The sequence below is a fragment of the Petromyzon marinus genome, chromosome 55, assembly GCF_048934315.1.
Source record: "Petromyzon marinus isolate PM22_M1 ecotype Great Lakes invasive population chromosome 55, UKy_Petmar_22M1.pri1.0, whole genome shotgun sequence".
NCBI classification, from domain to species: Eukaryota; Metazoa; Chordata; class Hyperoartia; order Petromyzontiformes; family Petromyzontidae; genus Petromyzon; species Petromyzon marinus.
In genome coordinates this window covers 7,619,855-7,641,808 of record NC_133721.1, presented here as the reverse complement: position 1 = coordinate 7,641,808, position 21,954 = coordinate 7,619,855, and the positions used below count along the sequence as shown (strand labels likewise).

At 45.5% G+C, this 21,954-nt stretch overlaps 1 protein-coding gene and 1 pseudogene across 1 annotated transcript; both read left to right on the top strand.

The window, feature by feature from the left end:
- The first annotated feature begins 5,502 nt into the window (after positions 1-5,502).
- Positions 5,503-6,811, top strand: LOC142905616 (arachidonate 12-lipoxygenase, 12R-type-like). The gene is made up of 3 exons (XM_076052324.1): positions 5,503-5,592; positions 6,044-6,198; positions 6,662-6,811. The coding sequence occupies exons 1-3, from the start codon at positions 5,574-5,576 to the stop codon at positions 6,809-6,811; spliced, it is 324 nt and encodes a 107-aa protein (XP_075908439.1). The 5' UTR covers positions 5,503-5,573.
- Positions 6,812-7,352: 541 nt separating this feature from the next.
- LOC116938189 (polyunsaturated fatty acid 5-lipoxygenase-like) lies at positions 7,353-16,861 on the top strand (annotated as a pseudogene).
- Positions 16,862-21,954: the final 5,093 nt, after the last annotated feature.

Genomic DNA, 21,954 nt, shown 5'->3' with positions numbered 1-21,954 from the left:
ACTAACCACACGGAGACGTCTGCTGGAGGCAACGCGTTTATTGTAACTCTTAAACTCTGTTAACACTACTCTGTTAAACACTACAGCAACACTAAGGGTTACGACTCCGTTCACCCGATAGCCTAAGGGAGAGACAGCCTCCCTTCTAGCGTACTCTACCCACTCCGGGCTACGCACACTCCGGTCCCTTGCGACGGCCGCTAGGGGAAGGCTTGACCGAACGACCCACCCAGGGTACGGGACTCACCCTGGACCGCTTCAACCCCGGCTTAGCGACTCCGAACACAGCATCTTCGCACTCAGCGACTCCGCACACAGCGTCTTCGCACTCAGCGACTCTACACACAGCAACTTTGCATCTCCACCGCTGCCCTCACCTACGCTCCCTCAGACCCACTCACCCGTCTGTCCCAGGTGGGGGTTCAGCCAACACCCGCCCGGCGACGGCGTGAGAGTTGAGGTCCCGTTGACGGCTGGACCAGCAGCGGCGAGAAGTCTTCACTCTTGGTTCCTGGCAACCACTCGCCCCTCGCTCACACACATTTCCGCTTATATCCCCCTGCTCATCCCGAGTCCTCACGTGCTTCTACTTAAGCTGCTGCCAGGCCAGTTGTCCCGTTAATCTCTCATCATCACCCCCCATCTACCGTCGCCTAGGCGCCAACCTCCGGTCACAGCGTAGGACCTGTTCAACCTCGGTTGCACCCACTTCTCCCCTTAATTACTGGCGGTTTGTCTGTGCAAACCTCATGTTGCGACGCGCACACCTGTTTGCCCTCCGTTGCACACGCTTAACTGTGCGCACCATGTATTTCTCTCCTCTATACAAGTGTTGCAGCGTATGTGTGAGGCCCACATCTTGTCCTGATCTCCAATTTAGCAGCCACAATAAAGGTCATAGGCTTTCTTAACCATCGTGGTTATACTGTGATTCAAAAGTAACTTCACCATAAACATAGCAGAAGTTACGTAGAAGGGAAACAAAATAATAAAAATATAAAACAATTAAAAATCTCACGACGTTTCGACTGCAACACAAGCAATCATCATCAGGTGTGAAAACTACTGTATGGGTAGCTTTCCTGTAGACAGATGCTTACCTGAAACCGGATTCCCACCACCATCTATCCCAGAAGAATTGCCTCATCAAGATGTGATTCCGGACATACAGTATCCTGGCGTCTACAAACTAAGTTGCCTCTGTGGTAGTAGTTACATTGGAGAAACCAAACGACATGTCTCGGACCGCATTCATGAACACAAAGCAGACCTAAAACACGGTAGGACCAACACCTCGGCCATGGCAGATCACTGTTATAATTCAGTAGGCTCACATGACATTGACTTCTCTAAGACAGAGGTTCTTTGCAAGCCATCAGGCTACCATGAGAGATTCGTTAATGAGGCTATCCACATATACAAACACAGAGACAATTTCAACCGAGAAGATGGATTCTGGCTTAGCAATCATTGGAAGGATTTGATAAACCATTTCGGGTCTTAATTGATTGTTCACGCTTACGGCGGCTTTCAGACCGCATCCATTATTTTCGTCTCCCCCCTCCTCTTTCCGAACATAGATGGACTCGTCCATCTGAATAACTGCCAAATCACTCTCCGTGGTGCTAATGTTAAAAAAACCTGCCACTTTTTTCAAATTTTCTTGCTGTGGTTTTCACACCTGATGATGATTGCTTGTGTTGCAGTCGAAACGTCGTGATCATTTTATTGTTTTATATTTTTATTATTTTATTGTTTTCCTTCTACGTGACTTTACCGAAAGAACCTAGAATATGAATCCCTGCAGTCACGAAAGCTTTAAATCAAAATTTATAGCAGAAGTTATCTGCTTTGTTCATACAACTACGAGGCATCTCTGCTTACTTTGGCTAAACAGAAATGTGTCCCTTTGCAAAATCAAACACTGACAAATAAGAGAACACGACACTATACGATTTTTATAGTTGATATAGGGCAATTTATTCAGCAGAAGCATGTAAGCCTAGTCATGATTGCATCATCCATGACTTCAAGGAATAACATGATGCAATTCATATCATGTATGATGCAATACCAGGTCCAGATTGCATCATTCATTGTTTTGCTCAAAAAACAAGTACTGTCTAAATCCAGTCATATATTTATTAATAGATACAGTCAAAGATGCATTTTAGTCATTTCTGGATTAAATTGAGATCCCTTCCCTTCATAACTCACTTATCCTCCGCAATTCCCAAGTGAAGGGTCATATATACCGACCCCGTAACATATTTTGAAAACTAGAGCCAATCAACAATTTTAAGCATAATTTTCATTCTCAGTCACCCAAAATTAATCAAGTTGGACTACATTTTTTTCGGAAGCATTTTGGCTGTAGACCAGTGTCACTATGCTAATTTGATTCCTGAAATGTACACATAAAATCAGTAATTGGCTTTTAAAAGACCTTGTAACTTTACGGACACCACATTATCTTTAGCACGTTTCAGACACCCGTTCAACCTCTGTCGCAAAACAACTCCCTCAATAACCAATTCTAGAATTGTCCCATCGACCTCTACGGTACATCATAGCCGCGGTGTCTACTACACCTGATGTGTGTTAACCCTTTTGGTGACTCGAGTGCACGCACCTGCGCAAAGGCGAACGCTACGCAACAGCTCTCAGTCCACGTGGCACAGCACGTGCGCATCCGCCATCGCTTCCCCTCCAATTCTCGCTTCACTTGAGCAACCCCATTGGGGGGGGGGGGGGGGGGGGGGTGGCGGGCAAGGCAGGGCCTCCGGATTGCACATGCATGCAAGAGAGAGGGGGCAAGAGCCTCAAGCCCATGCAAGTGAAATAGGGTGCGGTTCACCAGTGTCATTCACTTCAAGGCCAGCGAGCCATAGGCGGACTCTGGTGGCCTTTAGTGCGGGCCACTAAGTCGTGCGGCACCCCGACAATACACAAAAGGTGAAATCAACCCCCCCTCCCCCATCATCATCATCATCGTCGCCGTGCTGCTGTCAAACCCCCGAAATGGGTTTCAAATGTGTGGCGGCACTCACACTGATGATGTCTTATCGGGGGGAATGCCCCCCCCCTTCCCCCTCTAAAAATGAGTGAATAACACTGACATTACTCTCTCTCTCAATCGGCGAGGGTTGCGTTCTTGAACAACGCTCGCGAATGCAGAAACCTTGTTCAACGGGGAATAATGTGGGTTTACGTTCCTGGTATGAGTGAACATCGGGGTAGGTGGGGTGGGGGCGGTAAATGTTTAATAACAATGACTACAATCAATAAATAATATATTATGAAGAACAATGGTCTTTTTTTTATCTTTGATGATTATGCTGCTGATTTGAGGACGACAATGGAGGTGGTGGTGAGGAATTCAGGAGGATGGCTCCTCAGAAGATGCAATGATAAGAGGAGCGTGCGGGAAGTCCAACAAATACAGATTGTACTGCTATCCACCCCGTGATCAGTGCCACTTGTACACCCACAAGACAAAGATCCCCCCTATAGCCTTAACAGACTGTTGGGGCAAGTGATTCTTTGCGAGCACCTATGAAGGCCGGTACGGCACTTGAAGAGGGTGGGTGAACAGCACAACGCCCGGCCGCCTTTGTCTCTCATGCCGCTCCCAATCACGCGTGTGAACAACACACACACACGGTGAGAACAATACGCACCTCTACAACCCTATACAATACTTCGCTTTTCACACATCGATTCCTATTTGGAGCACCGCCTTGTTTTTATCTTGTACTCGGGCACCAGATTCAGCTTATTGCTGTGACCTTGCCGTACCAATGATCCTCACATACACACAGTTCAGCTTAACACGTCGGCTTTCGCGACCAATATCATCCATAATAGAGGTTTTTGGGTTAGATCGCGTAAATGTGTCGTTAAAACCCGCCACCACCCGACACAGCCAACTAGAAAGGGTTGTCACGTAAACAGAACGTGGCCAATTCGTCACTAGTACAGCACTAGTGTGTAGTGTATAGTGTAGTGTATAGTGTAGTGTATAGTAGTGTATAGTGTAGTGTATAGTGTGTTGTACTAGTACAGCACTAACCGGTGTGTTGGAGACCCCAGCCACAACATTTACAATCTGAGTACGACGTTTCGCCAGTAATCACAACTAGCTTCATCAGGCGACAGACAGATTTGTGGAGAAGTCTTACTGTTTCGTTCCTTATATAGAGCTTGTAACATGGTGGTCCAGATGTCTTGTGACACCCCCCCCCCCCATTTAATTTTCTGAAACTTAACATTTTTTGTAAAGTAAGGTTTATTTTAAATATAAAGTAATCTGGAAAACAGCTTGCTTGAGCAACCCCCCACTGTTGGCCGTCTTCAAAGGTTGTGCGAGATTCCCCGTTACACGGCAACCTTGTGGAAATCCGTGACACAGATGCCCATTACCATTCACGGTCTGCATGCGAAACGTCGAGTAACGGTTATGCAAAACTCGTTGTTTCGTTTGTGTGTAATCATCTTTCATATGATTCGGAAATAAATCAATTAAAAAAAGCTATCTGTATTCTTGCCCGGCTGGCGCGCGGCCAAGTGGTGATGTCACCGCGCGCATCTGCGTGATGACGTCATCTGCATCCCACTGCGCTGAGCCGGGCTTCGTGCGTGCCAACGGGAAGCCCCTCCCTCCACCCTCGCCCCTCCCTCCACCCTCGCCCCTCCCTCCACCGTCGCCCCTCCCTCCACCGTCGCCCCTCCCTCCACCTTCGCCCCTCCCTCCACCTTCGCCCCTCCCTCCACCCTCGCCCCTCCCTCCACCCTCGCCCCTCCCTCCACCCTCGCCCCTCTCCACCCTCGCCCCTCCCTCCACCCTCGCCCCTCCCTCCACCCTCGCCCCTCCCTCCACCATCGCCCCTCCCTTCACCCTCGCCCCTCCCTTCACCCTCGCCCCTCCCTCCACCCTCGCCCCTCCCTCCACCCTCGCCCCTCCCTCCACCCTCGCCCCTCCCTCCACTCTGGTCGTGTATCCCGCACCAATTCCTGAACCAGTGCTGGCTAAAATGAAGTGAGGGTCTTCCCGATCAAAGTAAGTGTCCTGTGATGCAACCTCGAGCCGCTAATGGGAATGATATAACACTCACGAGGCCAGACACAAAACCACTGCCACCTGCCAGTTCAATAACCTTGTTTTCTGAGTTGTCAAAACTGGAGCTAAATTATTGTACCGTGATAAGTCAATCGATGAGTTGGATTAATTTGTCCACGTGCACTCCTCCTTACACTATACATTGATTGCAATCATATTGTAACGAGTCAATTGATATTGTGTTCCTGTTGTTAGTTGATAAGTGGATTCATTCGTCCACGTGCACTCCTACTTACATTATTCACTGATCACGATTGTTCGATTGTACTGCCGAAATTATGGGAATATTGGACACGCCCCACATTAACGATTTCCCGGCTGTGCTCTTCCAGTCCTAAGGATATAAAAGCAGGTTCGTCAGTATGGGGCAGTGAGTAGTGTATCATTGTTGGTCACTGGGCTGGTTATCGCGCCTATTCTTTGTGGTTGCCTGGCGGTGTGTGGAAGCGTCATCATGTTGGAATGTTTAGCAGGTGTGTCTGAAACTCTCCTTTTTCAATCTGGACTGTCTTGTCATTTGCTAGCCGTATACAAAGTGTATCTTTTTTAATAAGGTGCTTTGGTTCCGTTGATTCGCTGGGCGTGGAATATTTTACTCTCCCTATACTTTTTTTGTTTACAATGCAAGTGTGTAGATCGCCAATTATGAAATCATCGGCCATTTAATTTATCTTAACTTTTTTTTAATTATGGACTCAATGGCACCCTGCAATTGCATTATTTTAGGTCCGCTTACGTGGCCCTGTGGGCCTGGTTATTGATTCCTGAAGTAAAAGGGCTTGGTCGAGTTTGTTTACCATGATGTGGACTCGTACATAACCAATGGCAGATCAACAGCCGTACTGGGGTGTAAAGCTGTTGCAGCGTTTGCCCTTGACAAATGCTCTACCCCCCCCCCCCCCCCCCCACCTTGCTGTGCTGCAGGACACGTGGAGACTGTGTACAAGCTGGCGGTAGCCACTGGCGATACACCGTTCTCGGGCACAATGAACTTCATTTTTGCAACGATCATTGGCTTGGCAGGCCAGAGCAATAGGCAGCTTCTGGACCACTTTGGACTGGACCTTTGCCCCGGGGCGGTGAGTAGCTTCATTGTGTATCTAATCGGCTTGTGGGAATAAGCACTACACACTACAGCTTGCTCTTTCCTAGCTTCTGACTGACTTGCCTGGCAAATGCCAGATTGCATGCTTAGGATGAGTTGAGCCTGGGTAGTGCTTGGATGGGTGACCACCACGATACAACCGGCTTGTAGAATAGGCTGCAATGATTGGTGGGTAACTGAAGAGCGCATTCGTGCTGAATGTAATCTCGTTCTGCTGTTGAAAGTGCGATGAAACAAGTACATGCATGGGTAATACTCTTTTTTTACCGTGGTTTGAATATATGAAGTGTTTCCTTAGGCTGTTTGGTGGGGGTGGGGGGGACGCAATATCTCCCTTTAATACCTGAAACTAACACGGTGTGCATGTTCACTTTTGACAAAAAATAGGTCTGACAACTTGGAGCCTTTTGATGTTATGGTCATTTTTTCCCTGCCAGATTGACGTCTACAATATTCCAAGCAAGAATGACATTGGTGACATCCGACTGGTTCGTCTGGAGATGTTGGTGTGCCTGGTGAATGACTCGTGGTTCTTCCGCTACGTGGAGGTCAAAGCTCCGGGTGGCCGGGTGCCAACCACTGGCTAGAGCAGGGCTCCATGGAGCTACGGGAGGGGTTGGTAAGATGTGGGTGTTGGCAGATCACCATTTTTGGATTGGTCTCTACACGAATGGAGATGGTACAATTCCATTAAATGCTTATGGACTACCAGCATGGTCTAGCATTAAACCAAGGTTCCTTGTTTTAAGGTGACGCCTATCTCTTGCACTATCGCTTTTAACTGATTTCCCACTTCCATCCAGGTTGTGCAATCGGCTAATATAAGATGACGCCTTAATTTGGATTCCCTCTAATGATACTACTGTCTGCATGTGGAACTACCTCCCTAAACAGTCGGCGAAATCGCTGATTATGTTCAGGCCTTTTCAAATGCTGTGCACATGGCCGTCAAGACCTCCACGTGATCCTTAATTCTGCTGCGCAATAGTTCTTGCCCACAATGTAATTTAAAAGGTAGAATTTGACTTTGCAAGTTGTTGGGTACGTTCAACTCGGTGTTGTGGCTACCAGACGCGTGTTTTGCACTTGCTTTCACCCCTTGCATTGCAGGAATAATTCTGCCACAGCACGAGACCTTGGCTCAACTAAAGGAAAAGAGGGCTGAGGAATTGTCCGTGAAACGGCACTCCTTGAGGTTTGAGGCACAGGTTATTCATGGTCTCGTGCTTTTCCAATTGCATTGCAAATTGCTACTAATACACTGCTAGGCTTGCTTTCATCCTTTGCCAAAAATGACCTAGAAACGACCAAGGGGAGCTGGAATTGTCTACTCTGTTCTGGGTAATTCAGAATGATTTAAAGAGGTGGAACTATGTTTTCCCACCGTTTCTTTTCAATGGTGTGCTCTTAATCTGTTTGACCTTCCTAATTGAGTTTTTATTACTCTCGGTTCTGGAATCATGACCGTTTGCCCCTTTATCAGTTGGCCAGCTGCCAATTACAAAAATGGTCAATCTAATTTTGCCACCCATATTGTAGTGACCAGTGTGTACCGAAAACCCTGGCTTTGACACCTAAACTATTGCGGCCTGCTTTTGATTTTCTGCAGGTGGCTAGAATGGCAGGCTGGGCTTCCCCTTGGAGTCGACAGCAAATCCTTCCTTGACTTACCCTGCGACACCCGTTTTGATGATGAGAAAAGTGCCGATTTCAACTTGTCCTTTCTGCGAAGGTAAAGACGCCATTTGTTTGCCATATGACTGTTACCATTTTGTTGGACATATTGCTAGCTTTGAATTCTGTTTTTTCAAATGTCCCTAATCGGTCTGACTGCACTTTTGTACTGGTCGTTTAGTGTGCAAAATTTGGGTTTGAGGGTGTTCATGAACCTCGATGGCATGTCTTGGACGAAGATAGAAGACTTCCGTCGCTTATTTACAAGGGTCAAGAGTGAAATTGCAGGTGTGCACGATGGGGTCGCTATGGTTTTGAGTGGTCAACTAGGTCTAGGGTTGGCTCCATGCGTACCATCTAAGACGGTGGTTCTTAACCTGGGTTCGATCGAACCCCAGGGGTTCGGTGAGTCGATCTCAGGGGTTCGGCAGAGCCCCCGCCACGGAGGTCCGGACACACTTGAATTATTGTGTAAATTTGTGATGACACACACGGCCCGCTTGGCCATCACTGGCTGCAGATGATCATGCTACACTGCTTGGCCAATCAGCGCTGCGGGGAATTTAGTGCGTACTCAGTAGTCAACGTGTGACTGTTGTTGTCGTACGTCGTGTGATTTCTTTAATATTTTATCCATACTAACTATGTCGGGCAAAAGAAGAAAGTGGTCGGACGAATATGTACAACATGGATTCTCATGTATCACGGAACGTGATGGGAGTGAGCGTCCTATCTGCATGATTTGCAACGCCAAGTTGAGCAACTCTAGTCTTGCACCGGCAAAACTAAAAGAACACTTCTTGAAGCTGCATGGAGACGGGGAATACAAGAACACAACACTTGCTGAATTCAGGGTGAAGAGAGCCAGATTCGATGAAAGGGCCACTCTGCCTGCTCTTGGATTTGTACCTGTTAACAAACCGATCCTGACAGCATCGTACGAAGTTGCTTACCTGATCGCAAAGCAGGGCAAGCCACACACCATTGGTGAAACACTTGTGAAACCAGCTGCATTAAAGATGGCGAATCTGATACTCGGAACAGCGGCCGAAGGTAAATTATCCCAAATTCCCCTTTCAAATGAAACCGTCAGTGACAGAATAGAAGACATGAGTAAAGACATCTTGGCTCAAGTAGTCGCGGATCTGATTTCAAGCCCGGCAAAATTCAGCCTTCAACTCGACGAAACCACAGACGTTTCTGATCTAAGCCAGCTTGCTGTTTTTGTACGCTATGTGAAAGACGACATGATAAAAGAAGAGTTTTTATTTTGTAAGCCTCTTACTACAACAACAACAACAACAACGAAGGCAGCCGATGTGAAGAAGCTTGTGGATGACTTCTTCAGAAACAACAATCTTTCATGGGATATGGTTTCTGCAGTTTGTACGGACGGAGCTCCAGTCATGCTGGGAAGAAAGTCTGGTTTTGGTGCGCTAGTAAAGGCCGATGCACCACACATCATTGTGACGCATTATATTCTGCACAGGCATGCGTTGGCAACAAAAACCTTACCTCCAAAAATGGCAGAAGTATTAAAAACTGTGGTGGAATGTGTGAACTATGTGCGAAAAAGTGCTCTGAGGCACCGCATCTTCAGTGAGCTGTGTAAAGAAATGGGCTCTGAATTTGAGGTACTTCTGCTCCATTCTAATATTCGGTGGTTATCCCGGGGACAGGTGCTGAATCGTGTTTTTGCCATGCGTGTGGAATTAGCCCTGTTTTTGCAAGAGCACCAACACTGCCATGCAGATTGCTTCAAAAATCCTGAGTTCATTCTCATTTTAGCGTACATGGCTGATATATTCACAGCTCTCAATCATCTCAATCAGCAGATGCAGGGTGGTGGAGTCAATATCATGGAAGCAGAAGAACACCTGAAGGCTTTTCAAAAAAAGCTACCGTTATGGAAACGACGAACAGAGAACAATAACTTCGCAAACTTCCCGCTTCTGGACGACTGTGCAAGTAAGATCGAAGATGTGTCTGGAATCGGAGATATTTCTGTATCCACGGAACTGAAGCAAACAATTTCCACGCACTTAGATGAGCTTGCAAAGTCTCTCGACGGATATTTCCCTACAAGAGAGTCATATCCAGCATGGGTGAGACAGCCGTTCACGTTTGCTGTTGAAACAGCAGATGCCAATGATGAATTCCTCGACGAAATCATTGAAATTCAGCAGAGCCAGGTTCAACAGCAACTCTTCAGAACAACAACGCTCTCAACGTTTTGGTGTCGACAAATGAACAAGTATCCAGTTATTGCTAAGAAAGCCCTGGATTTTTTTAATACCATTTGTTACAACATATCTTTGTGAGCAATCCTTTTCGAGGATGCTTGACATAAAAACGAAGAAAAGGAACAGACTTTGCTGTGAAAATGACATGAGAGTGGCACTTGCCAAGGTGAAGCCACGCATATCTGAACTGATCTCTCAAAGGCAACAGCAGAAGTCACATTGATTTCCAGGTATGTAATTTGTTGTGAGTTTATGCATTGTGTTGGTTTTATTCTTTGAACAAGGTAATGTTCATGCACGGCTCATTTTGTGTACCAGTAAAAAAAATATCTATGTCTTGAATTTGAAAAAAATCACATTTTATTTTTCACTAAAGAGGGGTTCGGTGAATGCGCATATGAAACTGGTGGGGTTCGGTACCTCCAACAAGGTTAAGAACCACTGATCTAAGATCTGATCCTGCTGGTTTTTCTTCACCTAACTTGTGGACATTAATGGCTCCACACCATCTGCTGCAGTAGCTTGCCATATTATTTTTGCTAGACTTAATTTTAAGTAAATAGTGTACATGTGCTTCGGGTTGGTGCATGACACCAAATGGTGACCTGCAGTTTTAAATTGTAATCCTGTGTGGCGTCTGTTCTACGTCTTTCCGCGATCTCTCATTGTGCAGAGTATATTTCTCACCACTGGCATCAGGACTGGTTCTTTGGTTACCAATTCATGAATGGCGTCAATCCTGTTCTCGTAAAACGCTGCATCAAGCTGCCTGAGAATGTCCCTGTCACCACAAACATGGTGAAGAGCAGCCTGGTCCGTGAATGCTCCCTTGAAGACGAGATCAAGGTGCTGTAAAGATCTCCCAATGTTTTAATTTGAAACTTGCCCCTAATAACCTTGTGCATGCCATAGCTTCATAAGCTCATCACTGCAGTGGTGATGACCTGTGGGATTGTTTTGTATGTGCATGTTCACAGCACGGCAATGTCTACATTGTGGACTACCAGTGCCTTGATGGCATTCCTGGCAATACATTCAAGCATTCCAAGCCCTTCTACCTAGCAGCTCCCATGTGCCTGCTTTACGTCAACAAACAGGGGCAGCTGCTGCCTATTGCTATACAGGCAAGTTGTGCATTTTGCGCTCGTGCTAGCATCCTGGCAATGGTATATTTTGCTATTAACAGGGCCACATCTCCGACTGGTGTACTCCTGCCCCAGATGGCACTAGCTCTCCCCCTTGCCAGTGGGTTGGGTAATTATGGCATTACTGCATTGGCTTGTGGGTATTAGTAAAGACCAAGTTACCCTAATCTCTTCACCCACTGTACAATAAGTCCTGTGAGCTTTGGCTTAACTTTAGCACGTACATGGCCAACTGTACTGCAATAAAAGACAAAGTGATTGTGAAAAACTTTACATCGTTTTTACAAACATAACAGTTTGTCAAGTTGGCAACAGGGTACACTTGTGCAATTAAAGGAACCTATTGACTATTCATTCTAATAACCATGTAGTACATGACATCAGACATAGCAAGCTTCGGTACGAACAACTGTAGCTTTACACAAACAATATTCTGCTGCTCCTACCACCATGCATCCACAGCTGCAGCAAAAGCCATCGGCGGATAACCCCATCTTCTTGCCGAGCGACTCTGCGCACGACTGGATGCTGGCCAAGATGTGGGTTCGTTCCATGGACTTTCAGATCCATGAGATCTCCACGCACTTGCTCAAGACCCACTTGCTGGCAAAGGTGTTCACCATGGCCACCTTGTGGCAGCTGTCTACAATGCATCCTGTCCATAAGGTGAATCCATGGTTTTAATGTTGGCGTTTATCGCATGGGAGACTGCTAGTGACACAGTTATCCACTGCTAGCTTGCATTTTTAAAATGTATGCGGTGCTATTCACCATCCTGGCAGTCCTTGTACTACCTGTCAACCAACAGGGCTTCTTTGTTGGGAGATGTGGTCTCTGGATTCTTAGATCTTGCCCAATACTCTGGTCATTTTTGTGACGGTAAATTTTTACTCTTGTGGGTTGTGTGGAACAATCCTTCCAGAATGTTATAAATACTACTCCTCAAGGTGATTCTAATTTTCTGGTAAACCTTTGCCCAAGTACATAACAAGGTAAGGAAACGTATACATACCACGACTATGAAATTCCTTGTGCACAGGACTTGCCCTCTCCTTTTTAAGCACTTGAGACTGCATACTTAAAGCTACAGTAATTAAATAAATCCTATTACCATCTAATACACATGGTGATCTGATTTTTCTGACCTGCTTGCGTATAGCTCCTGTATCGGCATCTGCGCTTCACCCTGGAAATCAACGTGCGTGCACGGACGCAGCTTGTGGGCAGAGGAGCGTTTGTGGATCAGGTGAGGGTTGTGGTTTTTACGAGCCTTTTGAAATGAGTTACCATTTAAGCCACGGCATCAAAGCCTCCGAGGCAATCTTGTAATCCAACAATCTTACTTCTGCTGCATGAGCTGATTTTGTCATTGCTCATCTCCTGGATATCCTCTCCAATGCATTCCATTGTTTAGCTGCTTGATATTCACAACCCATTTACAGAAACTCAATCGCCCTAATATTTTTTCCAATGCAGTCTTTGACATTGCTCACACTCTTAACATCCTGGTATAATACCAAGCATGCATCTACCTGTGATTCTGCAAGTTTTTAAATTTCAGGCATACTATACTAGCAAGTACTTTAACCTGCTTTTAATTTCATGTTGTGGTCCTAAATCTTAATTTTTGCTTGTCCTTACAAGGGCTATATCCAATAGTTTTAATAGCGATGATGTAAGCTTTTTTTACCACTTGTCATCTGACAACTTTTCGGCTACCATTTTAAATTATAGTCACCCACTTCATGCCCATACAGTGACCATTCCCATGGTTAATCTCTCCCTCCCCTATTGGTCCTCAATACTTCCTCAATGCAATTTTCCAAGACTGGCCAAACTTTGAAGGTTGCCACGTTCTTGGGCTCCTTTAGCATCACCATGCATATCGACACGTCCAAGTACTGCAATGTCTTTCAATGGTAAGGCTTCGAATGACACGATCTTGAAATGTACTTGTGAAGGCGCTGTCAATTGGGTGGTGGCCATTTCAAGCTTGGTGGCAAGGGCTTGAAGGCGCTCGCCTACAGATATCTGTGCATCCTGAAGGATGTGGCAAATCGAGGTGTTGGTGACTTGCCCAGCTGCAACTACTACAGGGATGATGCCTGCAGCATCTGGAAGACCATTCACAAGTAACCAGACATACTATACGCTGGTGCCGCGGTTTTATGTGCACGATGATGAAAGTGCTATCGGCGGGCACATGCAACCAACTTGCAAGAGCAGTTCAGATACCGTTTTTGTGTTAGGCCCAATTTATAAGTTGACACTAAATTTAACTTTATATCCTCCTTTCAAGATGAGATTCTGGTTCTTTCAGAAGTGGCATAGGTAGAAACACTAATAGACCACAACGTTTTGATCACCACAGGCAATCGTCTTCAGGTGGGCAAGAAACAGGCTGCTGAAACAAGTCCTCTATATATATAGGGGGGGGGGGGGTGTTGCTGCATCGGGCAATTGGGTGGGGGCTAGAGATTGTGCCTAAAGTGAGTGGGAAATCCAAAGATGGGAACCGTGATGGAGGGTTGGTTGATGCACCTCCCACAACGAAGATCTGAGGAGGTGGCCATTTGTATTGTGAGATTGGCATGTCAATGTGTAGTGACGGTATATCCACCACTAGGGGAATAAAACCTGCAACAGACACACATCAGCCAGTTGGTCTGCTAAAAAAACGAGAGCCACCGCCACATCGATGGAAAGGGAGACACGTTGGTTTTGTTAGTGGGTTGCCTACATGACTTTACCAAAAGAACCAACGAGTGGATTCCTGCAGCCACAACCTTCAAATAATGCATTTGACTTGCTGCTTCCTTCCCCAGGGTACATGGATGTATTTCCCACGACTGTTATCCTAAGAATGGTACAAGAGGCTTTTAACACTACCACAATTCCAAAATTCACCTTTTTATTGGACTTAATTTGCGACCAAGGTCGCTTCAGTTCCTGTGGCTTTCATCTTAACAGATGAAAGCACCATTACGTTGTTGTGCAGGTTTGTCGACAAGATACTTACCATCTTCTACAAAAGTGACGAAGACGTGAAAGGTGACACTGAACTTCAAGCGTTCGTTGACGACATCAACCATGCCTTGCTGAGCAACCCGTCCAATGGTAATTAAGCAGCCCTGCAATTATGTCTTAGCATTGTGTTATTTTATTTTATCAATTTATTATTTTATTCTCATAATACGTGACTTTTACCGAAAGAACCAAAGACGATTAATCATTGCAGTCACGAAAGCTTTAAATCGAAATATGTCTTGGCACTTGCTGGAGGGAAGGGGTTTTCTGCCATGTCATTGGCATGCCCTTCCATGCTGGCCAGACCACTTTTTTGAGAATGGACATGCATTACTACATCAGGTTGCAACCTGGTTTTATCCAACTGGTGTATCCTGCCATTCTTGGCCACCATAATGTTAAAGGTATGCCCATGACTTGCCAGGAACTTGCAGGCATCCTCTATATAGCAAATCCAGTGTGCTAACAAAGCCACCATCATGCCATGCATCAATTTTTTTATTTTGGCCCAAGGACCACTGCCACATGCAAAGGTTTCTATGGACCCCAGCCCTGGTGACAAAATAATAAATTATCTAAATGCCAGTAATACAACACTGCATTACTGGAACTCTTATACACTTACATTTTTGAAGGGCTTTTAGATCTTGGAATAATTTACCCTAACATCAACTAAATTTCATGAATATCAATGTCACGCTCTAAACGCTTTCATTTCTGGATTGGTATATAGAACAGATACCCCTAACCAGACTGAGAACCACTGCTCTAGGCAATGGCAAAACAACTTACAATTTCGCCAAACGAGGGAAAACGGGTTTTGCTGGGTAAAGATTATAGTTTTAACATGACTTCTTTGCTCGATATTCCATTTAACATTCTGTGCCGCAGGCTTTCCTACCAAGTTGACCTGTGTGGCAGAGTTGAGTAAATTCCTCACCATGGTTGTGTTCCTGTGCTCTGCCCAGCATTCTGCCGTCAACTATGGCCAGGTAACGTAAATTCGGATGTTCGTTTTTTGAACGAAAGCCCTTGCAAAGTTGTGTTCGGTTTATTGCTGACTTTGTATTAAAAAATGCTCTTCCCACCCCTACCGTGTGCTGCAGTTTGACTTCTATGCATGGATCCCAAATGCACCCAGTGCCATGAGGAAACTACCTCCAACCACCAAGGGTGTGGTGGACATGCCTTTCATCCTGCAGACACTGCCTGATGTGCAGGTGACTTGTATTTCCATAGCAATCACCTGGGTGCTTAGCTGCAGTGCTGCAAAGGTATGTGCTTGCTCCTGCATTTTCAATGTGGATTAAGGTTACGACGGTCTAAATATAAACTTAAAGCTTTAAGTTTATGGGCCTTTTTGGTAAATTCGTGTAGGTGTTGCAATCCAAGCGTTGTAATTTGTGCATACCTAAGTCATCATCATCAAGAAAAGGTGGCTGGCCTCTAAAGGAAGACTCTTTATAAAGATTTCAAATGAATGTAGCTCAAGTGGTCGGCAACCTGGGCAGAGCAGTTGATCTAAATGGTAATCGTGAAGGACGCCGGTGCTGGGTTTCCACCAATTAAAGGATTACCAGATCTAAAATTACAACATTACAGCCAGTTTATGGCTTAAAAGATTACGATGACCTTTTAGGTATGCTTGTCCTGAAAGGGCAGCCACTGAACCCCACCTAGTGGCTAACATGCATAACTAATCTTGGAGGTGAGTATACACACTTGCCCCAGTACACCACCTTCTGATGGGCCAACTTGTGCAAGTTATATATTATATAATCCTGTTTTTTTTTAAGCTGCTGCACTGGAAGGTTAGACTTCAAACCCACATGTTTAAGTTGAATCCATTCCAGCCATACAACGGTCACCCTTGTAAAGACCGTATCCTTTTTCAAAACCTTGATCCATGATTTAGCAACCTCTTCCTGCTGCATGGAAATTATATTGACCTAATTACAAGGGGGTCAAGCAATGTCTTGAATGGTGTCTGTTTTTTCATGAAATGCGTGCAGAAAACCCTTGGAACTTTCCCAGATGAACCTTTCCAGAACCCAAATGCCCTCAAGGCCATGCAAGAATACCAATCCGACCTCGAGGTGATTACAAAATCCATTGTTGAAAGAAACAAGACCCTTCCCATCAAGTATCCCTACCTGAAGCCTGACAAGGTGGCCAACAACATCATAATCTAAATGATGGGGGCAAACCTGAGGATTGGATTTTTTTCACTTTCCTGCCTTGTCCTTGTGTGCTGAGGGACCAAATCGCGGTTTTGGTCTATGGAAGCTTTAACATTTAAATTTGCAATGCAATCTTGGATGTTTTCTAGTCTGTGCCCTTCCTTAGGCTTAAATGCACGTAACACTTAATTGAACAGGGTCCTGAAGACCCATACAAGATATCAATGCAAAAATGTGCCACGATGGTTAATTTTAAGATGTTGAAGTAAATCTGGCACTGACATTGATTTTCCGTGGTTTTCACCAAACTGTTGTGCCTTGCACCGTCCACGTTGCAAAAATGAAAAATAAAATCTCAAAATTCTGCAGTATTGTGCATTTGGCTGTTTGCCATGCAGCAGTAGGCTGGTCTGCCATGCCCTCTGCTGCCATCGCCTTGCCTGTGCCTCGATTGTCCTCTTGGGCACTGGGAGTAGTCGACGAAAATTGACTAAACCAATAGTTCTCTGGCATGATCTTCTTGCTCCACGCTTTGAAACTAGAAATCCAGGAGACGCCGTTCACACATGGTGGGTTTATTGAATCTGCCACCACGAGTGGACTATCTGAAACGACCAAATATGCCAACTCCACGCCCCATGCCTCTATCAAATCCCTGTGCCACGCAGAGCCAATTCTAAAATCTACAACTACATGCAAAACTGCATTTGTAACTCGTGCTTCCGAGGGGATATTTTAAGCCCTCTGCTTTACCAATTAATAGTATAATGAAACGATTTGAACTTGTCACACCTTGTTCGATCACCATTTCACTCGTCCATTGTTTAAAACAAAACTCCCCTGGGCACTCGCACGCTAAAAATGCTAGTAAATATAATGCCTAAAGCAGTAACGTCCTCCCACTTTCCTGCAAAAACCCCACCAGTTTACACTATTCAAAATAAATTGATCTCGTAGCTGAAACGACTCCCCTTCAAGCCCCACACGGCACTCGAATCCCTGCGCATATGGGATTCATTGTATGTTTTGAATTATTTGCACTTGCACCAAAATTAACATTTCTCAAACTCGCAACGAAACTTAATCCCAAACCGTCATTGTAAAGATTTCGGGTTGGGCTGTTACTAAAATAATACTTTACCCCCATCCATTATTTAGATTCTAGTTTATTATGGTTACACGCTGTTTTACGGAGCTTCCTCATTCGGCGTCTCGCCTGTGCCACGCCGACTCTTGCACCAAATCGATTTGTGATCGTGTCCAATCTCTCACATTGGTCATCATCCTGAGCACTGTCAAAAATGTTCAAAAGAAAATGGGGTATTATACTGAAGCATGCAAATATGCACCATTTGACAATTACATAACCACACAGGTTACACCTAGGGTTTGCTTGCCACCTTTAATGCGTCTTTGGCTCCAGATAAGTGCCTAGCCATTCTACATTTCCTTAGCTTAGCAATACTACTGTAGTATAGTACTTGACACCCAGAAGACCTGGGCGGGGGATCAATCACCACCCGGCGACGGTGAGACCTCTACATCTCTAGCCCTGCGGCGGCAGCTGGCATCTCGTCCACACAGGCTCGTACCTCTCGCCAACAGCGACCCTGCCGTCGTTATGGGGTCCCCCTTAAGTACCCCTTGGTGGCTCCTCCCCCTAGCTCGGACCTGCCTTTGTTCCCGAAGGTACCCCCTTAACACCCGTGACATAATTCTCAGCCGTCAACCCACTCACACCTCCCTGTGTACGCCATCCCAGCTGTCAACATCCCCTTATGAACGAAATCTAGACGACCCCTACGACAAACAATAAAAACGTCACAAAACAGCAACACTAACACTAAACCCCCAAGCTAACATCCCTATAGCCACAACATAATTTAATACCCAACAACCCAAAAATGCAAAAAAAACCCAAAGGAATGACCATCTGCGAGGAAAAATATACCGGATGGCCAACGTCAAAGTCCCTCCAAAGTGTCCTGCTGCGCTCATCACACTAATGGCGCCGGCCTGCTCCCCCTCCCCCGCAAGCAGCAAGGTCCCTTGCGCAGTGGCGGAGCACTCTGTAGCGCGTTGGCTCACCCCACAAGCACAAAGCAGGCGGCCCCCCCAGACTCTAGACGTCGGGAACCATCTCCTTGAACGCGGCTCCTCTCGTTCTCAACAGCCCAGGTCCTTCCCTGCTCTTCTCACTCGAATCGCGGGGAGAAAGTGTTGTATATATAGGTGTTATGAAAATTGATGAAAATAATGAAAATTAAATGAAATTTAAAATTTGCATATTTTATCCGAAATTATGTTAATTAGTGTAATTATGTGCATAAATTATGCTGATTCGAGAGATAATCATATTAATTTATGCGAGTGGGCGTGGTTAGGATAATGCAGGTCGTTATGGATTATCAGGTCGAGCCTCGGTGACTAGGATTGTGTTATGAATTGGAATGACGCAATTAATCGTATGCAGTGACGCAGGCGTTGTGAGCGTGAATGAGAGAGAGTCGATTCGACTCTGCTCTTTAATTCCGTATTATCGATAAGGATACGATTACTCTCGATTGAACATTGCGAATTATGTGTGGTATGGATTATGTGTGGTGATAGTGTGCTTGTGATAGGTCCCCAGGATTCAGATCTCATACGCAGAACAATATTATGCAGAATTCCAGGAAGAATCACACACAAACCTTCTGCTTTAATCAATTTTATTTCTAGCTAACTTTAATTTTTGGATAATATGAAAACTCAATCTCGGGATTTTGGAATTTCAACACAGCGTGAACATGATACCATCACGATTACGTTGTTTCACCTCGATAGCGGCACCTGTGGTTAATTCCCGACACGTAACGCAATCGATCGGTTGTTGAGAGAGAGATTAAAAACATGCGAACTATTCTATCAAAACCTTAACCTTATAATATGCAAACTCGTATTCTTGAATGATTACACAACACGGCACTCGGTCTTTGATTCGTATCCAATCCTTAACACATTCTGATATGCGGAATTATTATGCTTGAAATCGTCAGCACAGTACCACGGCGATGTTCGTTCATTGATTCATCAACGATTATGCAATTAAAGCGTTCGACTGAAATAATTCTGATTGCCTCATCAACGTAACTCAATGGGTGGCGATGTTTTTCGTTATCAGCTAATAGTTGACGCAGTTATCATGAGTCTTGTATGTTTAATGGGAGGGTTGTTGATTTCTTGTGTTGAGCAAACGCCTAGGTTGATTTCCTTGTAAAAAAAAAAATTGTTTGTTCGTTGTGTAGTGGTGGGGGAGTGAGGAGGGGGGAGAGTGTGGGGGGGCATACGAACGACTGCCAGTTTCTGTCCACCGCTGGCTGGATGAGTCAGCACGACGCTCGCCGTCGTCGCGCCGATGGGTGTTGAGTGCAGGACCGCTGACTTTAGCTTATTCTTGTTATTGCATTTTAAATTTGAACTGTTGTTTTAAAAAAAATAGTTTAACCCGTGGGCGTCCTCATTTCTGGCTTGCGGAGGGCTTCCCTCTGCGTGACCTCCCTTAGGGCACATCAAACTCTTGTTCATCTGGAGATCTTCGCAGATAGCTGCTAACATCCTCGCCTCGAGAGTTTTATTATTTTTTTATTTATTAATGGCCTGTTTATGACCGACACCTGGTTTTGCGTGTGCCTGGCTTATGGGTTTTATTAATTATTATTTTTTTTCGTTTGTAATAAAAAAAATATGATATATATAACGGCAAATATTATTGTTAATATCAATTTTGGAAAAGGCTCATATACAACACACCGCCCTTTTAAAAATGATCGGTGGTCTGCCACGGATTATTTTTAAAAATAAAAGAAAAATGCCTTTTCCATCTCGAACCATCGACATTCCTCGAGTTGACTGATTTTTCCTCACAACGCGCGCGTACGTGTCACAGCATGATTACATCTGAAATAAGAAAATAAAAGAACAGGAACAAGAAACAAATAAAGGCAACATGTTACATCGGTTGTTATCAATTATTGCTACTTTGATTTTTGTTTCAGTTTCTGGGAAAACACTGGATAGCGGTTTCGAGCCCGGTGGTACACCGTTTCCCTCCATTCACCTCTTTGTTTTCTGTTTACCAAGTTATTGGCAACCTTACTGCCACCTTTGGTCAAGAGTGCAGAATAATTTTTTTCATGGCCAGGTATTTTCGAGTAACCTGTGACCTTTCCATGCAACATCATCACATCGTCGTTTTGGTTCATCGTCGGTATGGCTTTAGCCAAATGAGCACGGTTCCTTGGTTCGTATCGGTAATTTTTTTTATCCCTCGCCTTCCCTGTGGGTTTATGTGGCGTGAAGCCATGTCGTACGCCACCAGGATTAGTACACAACACGAGTTTCCGTGCTCGACTGTTGGGGTCATTTGCCTTCTCCGCAGCCATGTGCAGATTTGCTGACTCCGTACCACGATCCGATTCCGTGCCTCGATTCGATTCCATGTTTTTGCGTGTGCTGGATTTCCACACATTCCCCAATCCATCATGGATTTTTGTCTCCGTAACGCGTTTCCCTGGCACTTTTACTGTACTCTCACGCAATTTTGCGACACAATTGATCGCGTTTCCATTTACCAAACAAGCATGTTTCTCCTCCCGATCCTGTTGGTTATCATTTCCTGTTAGATCACGCTTCATGGTTAATTTTCCTTGTTCAATAGGTGGGTTCACCACGGGAGCGACTCTCGCGTTCCCTACCACATCAAAGCGTGTGCATGGCGCATTTAGTTTTCCACAATCATGGTTCCCCTCCTGGTTCTGTTTGTAACCTCCAGCCTGCTTGATTTTTTCCAAGGGGTGTGATTTTTTTTTCAGATCAGCGGACACCTCTTTCCCTGTCATTTTCCTCTCAACCAGTGTGAGCGATTTATCACGTGCCCATGTCACCCTCTTTGTTACAGCCAAGCCATGTGTGCCCCTTGTGTATCGTGGAATGGGGAATCGGCGTGATTCTGCTCTTGGCCTATATGCGCCATGATTCTCGCGATTATGTGTCTTTGTGTGTCGTGGCCGCCCATTCTCTATGTGCCACTGTCGACCGTAATTGTTATCTCGCCATCTGTGTGGGTAATTTTGGCCGGCTGTGTGCCGCTGCATTGGGTGAAGATATGGTCCTGCTCTTTGCTTCCACCCGTGGCGATTGTCGCAAATACGCGTCTCTGCACGCTGCGAACGCTCCTGGCCTGTGTGCCGTGGAATTGGGCACTGGTCTGACTTTGCTCGTGGTCTCCACGCGTTGCGATTCTCGCAAATACGCGTCCCTACATGCTGCGATCGCTCCTGGTCTGTGTGCCATTGTCTCGTGTAATTGTTATCTGACCACCCGTGCATGTAATTATGTTGGTAATCCGTGGGTGCTTTTTGTTTTCTGCACTGTGGGCCTGCGTGCATCAAATGCCTCACATGTTTTTTCTTTTCCTCTG